General features: G+C 46.4%; 1 protein-coding gene across 2 annotated transcripts; it reads left to right on the top strand.

Annotated features, from left to right (window-relative positions):
* The first annotated feature begins 278 nt into the window (after positions 1 to 278).
* On the top strand, positions 279 to 6316 carry mig30.S (mig30 S homeolog). Of its 2 annotated transcripts, none has more exons than XM_018242919.2 (4): positions 279 to 773; positions 3693 to 3853; positions 3964 to 4111; positions 4353 to 6316. In XM_018242919.2, exons 1-4 carry the CDS (start codon positions 326 to 328, stop codon positions 4451 to 4453), a joined length of 858 nt encoding a protein of 285 aa, XP_018098408.1. In that variant the 5' UTR covers positions 279 to 325; the 3' UTR covers positions 4454 to 6316. The 2 variants fall into 2 exon arrangements, with proteins under 2 accessions (XP_018098408.1, XP_018098407.1); XM_018242918.2 differs by having other exon boundaries at positions 4350 to 6316.
* Positions 6317 to 6970: the final 654 nt, after the last annotated feature.

The raw sequence follows: 6970 nt of genomic DNA, 5'->3' as shown, positions 1-6970 counted from the left end.
AGTATCACTCATGTATTATAAGGGATAATGTACCCCCTACTGTAAATGATAAGGATATTAGAAGTCACTGCGGGGTTATGTGAAGTCATTATATTGAGTGTTGCTAGAGTGTCAGCTTGTGTGCCTAGCCATGGTAGACATACCCTCCCCCGTACTTGTCAGGTAAGAGGCAGCCTTGGTTGGTGGGGGGGGGGTAAGTAAATGACAAACACCAGGTGTGAAGGGGTTAATGTTTATTTGCTGCCTCCAATAAAAGCCCCACTTGCAGCCATAAAGGAAGGTTCCTCCTGTTTTGTTGTTCAGTTTCAGGCTGCCAGGAAAGAGAATGTTTGGCTCTAGAGCTCTGCTCACTTTCTTCCTGTGCCTACACTCAATAGGCCAGGCCAGACGGCTTCCCTGGAAGGGTTGGGCCAAGCACATAGAGGGAAAGTGCCCCCAGTGCCAGGAGGAGAGATGCCCCCCTGTGCCCCAGTGGTGCCCATCAGGGAGGGTGCTGGATGCCTGCGGCTGCTGCTGGGAGTGTGCCAATGTGGAGGGGCAGCTGTGTGACATGGCCTGGCAGGGGCACACGTTTGGGGCATGTGGGGAAGGCTTGAGGTGCCAGCTGAGAGGAGGGCACCATGTGAATGAGCCCCAGTGTGTGTGTAGCAGCCAGGAGAGTGTGTGTGGCACCGACAGGAGGACCTACAGGAACGTGTGCCGCATGCAGGAGGCTGCCAGGACTCGCAGGAGGGCACAACTCACACTGGCCCATGTGGGACCCTGCAAGGAAGGTGAGTGGGGGATGGAAGGGATGGAAGGCCCCAGGTCTGGGTATCAGGAATTATGTCATAGCAGGAGGCAAGTAATGTGAGCCAATCCAGCAACTGCCCCTATATAACACATGCTTCCTTATCTGTCTGTCTGTATATACCCCCTTATACCTCTCATCTGTCTGTATATACCCCTTATACCTCTCATCTGTCTGTATATACCCCCTTATCCCTCTCATCTGTCTGTATATACCCCTTATACCTCTCATCTGTCTGTATATACCCCCTTATACCTCTCATCTGTCTGTATATACCCCCTTATACCTCTCATCTGTCTGTATATACCCCTTATACCTCTCATCTGTCTGTATATACCCCCTTATACCTCTCATCTGTCTGTATATACCCCTTATACCTCTCATCTGTCTGTATATACCCTTATACCTCTCATCTGTCTGTATATAACCCTATACCTCTCATCTGTCTGTATATACCCCTTATACCTCTCATCTGTCTGTATATACCCCTTATACCTCTCATCTGTCTGTATATACCCCCTTATACCTCTCATCTGTCTGTATATACCCCCTTATACCTCTCATCTGTCTGTATATACCCCCTTATACCTCTCATCTGTCTGTATACCTATACCTCTCATCTGTCTTATATAACCTCTCATCTGTCTGTATATACCTCTTATACCTCTCATCTGTCCTGTATATACCCCTTATACCTCTCATCTGTCTGTATATACCCCCTTATACCTCTCATCTGTCTGTATATACCCCCTTATACCTCTCATCTGTCTGTATATACCCCTTATACCTCTCATCTGTCTGTATATACCCCTTATACCTCTCATCTGTCTGTATATACCCCCTTATACCTTCTCATCTGTCTGTATATACCCCCTTATAACCTCTCATCTGTCTGTATATACCCCTTATACCTCTCATCTGTCTGTATAACCCTATACCTCTCATCTGTCTGTATATACCCCCTTATACCTCTCATCTGTCTGTATATACCCTCTTATCCTCTCATCTGTCTGTATATAACCCTATACCTCTCATCTGTCTGTATATACCCCTTATACCTCTCATCTGTCTGTATATACCCCTTATACCTCTCATCTGTCTGTATATACCCCCTTATACCTCTCATCTGTCTGTATATACCCCTTATACCTCTCATCTGTCTGTATATAACCCTATACCTCTCATCTGTCTGTATATACCTCTTATACCTCTCATCTGTCTGTATATACCCCTTATACCTCTCATCTGTCTGTATATACCCCCTTATACCTCTCATCTGTCTGTATATACCCCCTTATACCTCTCATCTGTCTGTATATACCCCCTTATACCTCTCATCTGTCTGTATATACCCCTTATACCTCTCATCTGTCTGTATATACCCCCTTATACCTCTCATCTGTCTGTATATACCCCCTTATACCTCTCATCTGTCTGTATATACCCCTTATACCTCTCATCTGTCTGTATATACCCCTTATACCTCTCATCTGTCTGTATATACCCCCTTATACCTCTCATCTGTCTGTATATACCCTCTTATACCTCTCATCTGTCTGTATATAACCCTATACCTCTCATCTGTCTGTATATACCCCCTTATACCTCTCATCTGTCTGTATATACCCCCTTATACCTCTCATCTGTCTGTATATACCCCCTTATACCTCTCATCTGTCTGTATATACCCCTTATACCTCTCATCTGTCTGTATATAACCCTATACCTCTCATCTGTCTGTATATACCTCTTATACCTCTCATCTGTCTGTATATACCCCTTATACCTCTCATCTGTCTGTATATACCCCCTTATACCTCTCATCTGTCTGTATATACCCCCTTATACCTCTCATCTGTCTGTATATACCCCCTTATACCTCTCATCTGTCTGTATATACCCCTTATACCTCTCATCTGTCTGTATATACCCCCTTATACCTCTCATCTGTCTGTATATACCCCCTTATACCTCTCATCTGTCTGTATATACCCCTTATACCTCTCATCTGTCTGTATATACCCCCTTATACCTCTCATCTGTCTGTATATACCCCCTTATACCTCTCATCTGTCTGTATATACCCCTTATACCTCTCATCTGTCTGTATATACCCCCTTATACCTCTCATCTGTCTGTATATACCCCTTATACCTCTCATCTGTCTGTATATACCCCTTATCCCTCTCATCTGTCTGTATATACCCTCTTATACCTCTCATCTGTCTGTATATACCTCTTATACCTCTCATCTGTCTGTATATACCCCCTTATCCCTCTCATCTGTCTGTATATACCCCCTTATCCCTCTCATCTGTCTGTATATACCCCCTTATCCCTCTCATCTGTCTGTATATACCCTCTTATACCTCTCATCTGTCTGTATATACCCCTTATACCTCTCATCTGTCTGTATATACCTCTTATACCTCTCATCTGTCTGTATATACCCCCTTATCCCTCTCATCTGTCTGTATATACCCCCTTATCCCTCTCATCTGTCTGTATATACCCCTTATACCTCTCATCTGTCTGTATATACCTCTTATACCTCTCATCTGTCTGTATATACCTCTTATACCTCTCATCTGTCTGTATATACCCCCTTATACCTCTCATCTGTCTGTATATACCCCCTTATCCCTCTCATCTGCCTGTATATACCCCCTATACCTCTCATCTGTCTGTATATACCCCCTTATACCTCTCATCTGTCTGTATATACCCCCTTATACCTCTCATCTGTCTGTATATACCCCTTATACCTCTCATCTGTCTGTATATACCCCTTATACCTCTCATCTGTCTGTATATACCCCTTATACCTCTCATCTGTCTGTATATACCCCCTTCTACCTCTCATCTTGCTGGACACATGTAACATGTCTTTATTTCCCATCAGCCCCTGCCCTTCTGACTGCCCCCCAGGAGACAGTTGCACTGGTTGGACAGAGGGTTATTCTGGGATGTGAGGTGACTGCTCAGCCGCTGGCAGAGTTGGAGTGGAGGAAGGAGGGTACCGAGGGGGCACTGCCAGGAAAGAGCAGTCACATTATTGTTCAGGTAACATCCATTTTACTGTCTCAACTTTTCCCACCATCCCTTTCCTTCTCTCTACTTACATTACCCCCGGCTCACCTTCCTGCCCCTCACCGCTTCCCTTATACTTGCAGACCCGCGGGGGCCCTCATCGAACTCAGGTGACCGGGTGGCTACAGATTCACCAGGTGAGGGAAGAAGACGTTGGTCTGTACATGTGCCATGCTTGGAATGCATTTGGGGAGGTCACAGCACTTGCACGACTGAAGGTCATCTCTCCAGGTAAGTGCTTCTTCTACCCAATGTCCTTCCACTCCTCTTATTGCTCATTTACCCCTCCCTCTAACTCCTCCTAATGCTCCATTTATCCCTCCATATAACTCCTCCTATTTCTGCAGAGAACCCCCCTATAACTCCTCCTATTTCTGCAGAGAACCCTCCCTATTGTGTCTTATCGCTTCTCATTGGCCTGTAGAAGTCATTATGAGTAGGCTTGATATATTCTTTGCTTGTTCTCCAGCAGATTCAGCTCAGGCGCCAGAGGTTAATGGAGAACTTGATGTGACTGATGATGAAGATGCTTATGAGCAATCTAGAGAAGGTCCTTCTGGGTCCCATGAGTGAGGCCAATAGACAACCTTGTCCTTGTTCTGCTCTAAGGGAAGTTGGCAAGGAGCACTGTGAGGCACATTAGGAATATGCCTCTCCCTAGAAATTTCTCTTCATTTGGCCCTCAACTATATTTTCATCTTAATGGGTTGTACTTGTCTGGGCCCCATCAAACTTGACAATGAGCAAAGATGGAGACACTTTAAAAGGTCTAGTTGTGCTATTGGGGGCCACACTGCGTTGGATGGATTCATATCACAACATATGTTTCTGCACTGGGTCAGGAGCAATGAATTCCAGGAATTTAAGGAAATATGAACATATCCATGAGAAATAAGAATATGTTAGTGGGGCACAGACAGGTAGAGATGATGGACATCTGGTTCTGTGCCAATAGTGACTGGTGAGATTGGAAACCATGGGAACAAGTCTGGAGATCCTGCTTTCTGTAGCGACTGGTTTTGATCTGGTTGTGGACTTTTGGATGGGGCAAGGCTTCCTGTATTTTGGGTGGCAATGGATGTGGCTGGGGTGGTGCAGTGTGGGTAGACCACATAGTCCATACAGGAAGATGCCAGCTCAGTTACAGAACAGGACTGGCATGAAGTTCACCATAGAGCCACCAGTCACCATAACCAGTGGATTGGATATCGGGAGCTTTTATTCATCCTGTGCCTTGCACCCACTTCCTTGGGTCACATATGTACCTACAGAGCAGTGTGTGTAACACTACCTACCCCCCAAACCTGTGTGTCTAACATTACCTACCCCCCAAACCTGTGTGTCTAACACTACCTACCCCCCAAACCTGTGTGTCTAACATTACCTACCCCCAAACCTGTGTGTGTAACACTACCTACCCCCCAAACCTGTGTGTCTAACACTACCTACCCCCCAAACCTGTGTGTGTAACACTACCTACCCCCCAAAACCTGTGTGTCTAACACTACCTACCCCCAAACCTGTGTGTCTAACACTACCTACCCCCCAAACCTGTGTGTCTAACACTACCTACCCCCCAAACCTGTGTCTAACACTACCCCCCATACATGTGTGTGTAACACTACTTACCCCCAAACCTGTGTGTAACACTACCTACTCCCTAAACCTGTGTGTGTAACACTACGTAGCCCCCAAACCTGTGTGTATAACACTACCTACTCCCCAAACCTGTGTGTCTAACACTACCTACCCCCCAAACCTGAGTGTGTAAGACTACCTACCCCCAAACCTGTGTGTAACACTAACTACCCCCCCAAACCTGTGTGTCTAACACTACATACCCCCCAAACATGTGTGTGTAACACTACCTACCCCCCAATCATGTGTGTGTAACACTACCGACCCCCCAAACCTGTGTGTGTAACACTACCTACCCCCCAAACATGTGTGTGTAACACTACCTACGCCCCAAATCTGTGTGTAACACTACCTACCCCCCAAACCTGTGTGTAACACTACCTACTCCACAAACCTGTGTGTGTAACACTACCTACCCCCCAAATCTGAGTGTGTAACACTACGTACCCCCCAAACCTGTGTGTGTAACACTACCTACTCCCCAAACCTGTGTGTGTAACACTACCTACTCCCCAAACCTGTGTGTGTAACACTACCTACCCCCCAAACCTGAGTGTGTAAGACTACCTACCCCCAAACCTGTGTGTAACACTACCTACTCCCCAAACCTGTGTGTGTAACACTACGTACCCCCCAAACCTGTGAGTATAACACTACCTACCCCCCAAACCTGTGTGTCTAACACTACCTACCCTCCCCAACCTGTGTGTCTAACACTACCTACCCCCCAACCTGTGTGTGTAACACTACCTACCCCCCAAACCTGTGTGTGTAACACTATCTACCCCCCAAACCTGTGTATGTAACACTACCTACCCCCCAAACCTGTGTGTCTAACACTACCTACCCCCCAAACATGTGTGTGTAACACTACCTACCCCCCAAACCTGTGTAACACTACCTACACCCCAAACCTGTGTGTGTAACCCTACCTACTCTCCAAACCTGTATAACACTACCTACCCTCCAAACCTTTGTGTGTAACACTACCTACCCCCCAAACCTGTGTGTAACACTACCTACCCCCCCAAACCTGTGTGTAACACTACCTACCCCCCAAACCTGTGTGTCTAACACTACCTACCCCTCAAACCTGTGTGTAACACTACCTACCCCCCAAACCTGTGTGTGTAACACTACCTACCCCCCAAACCTGTGTGTGTAACACTACCTACCCCCTAAACCTGTGTGTAACACTACCTACCTCCCAAACATGTGTGTGTAACACTACCTACCCCCCAAACCTGTGTGTCTAACACTACATACCCCCCAAACATGTGAGTGTAACACTACCTACCCCCCAAACATGTGTGTGTAACACTACCTACCCCCCAAACCAGTGTGTGTAACACCACCTACCCCCCAAACATGTGTGTGTAACACTACCTACTCCCCAAATCTGTGTGTAACACTACCTACCCCCCAAACCTGTGTTTGTAACACTCCCTGCTC

The sequence above is a fragment of the Xenopus laevis genome, chromosome 1S (genome assembly GCF_017654675.1).
Source record: "Xenopus laevis strain J_2021 chromosome 1S, Xenopus_laevis_v10.1, whole genome shotgun sequence".
NCBI classification, from domain to species: domain Eukaryota; kingdom Metazoa; phylum Chordata; class Amphibia; order Anura; family Pipidae; genus Xenopus; species Xenopus laevis.
This window is presented reverse-complemented; position numbering and strand designations above follow the sequence as displayed.

What these genes read in the sequence shown, in the direction of transcription:
- mig30.S (XM_018242918.2), top strand. Translation starts at nt 326, where the DNA reads ATGTTTGGCTCTAGAGCTCTGCTCACTTTCTTCCTGTGCCTACACTCA. An exon ending in TGTGGGACCCTGCAAGGAAG is followed by an intron (nt 774 to 3,692) that starts GTGAGTGGGGGA and finishes ATTTCCCATCAG; the next exon opens with CCCCTGCCCTTCTGACTGCC. An exon ending in ACTGAAGGTCATCTCTCCAG is followed by an intron (nt 4,112 to 4,349) that starts GTAAGTGCTTCT and finishes CTTGTTCTCCAG; the next exon opens with CAGATTCAGCTCAGGCGCCA.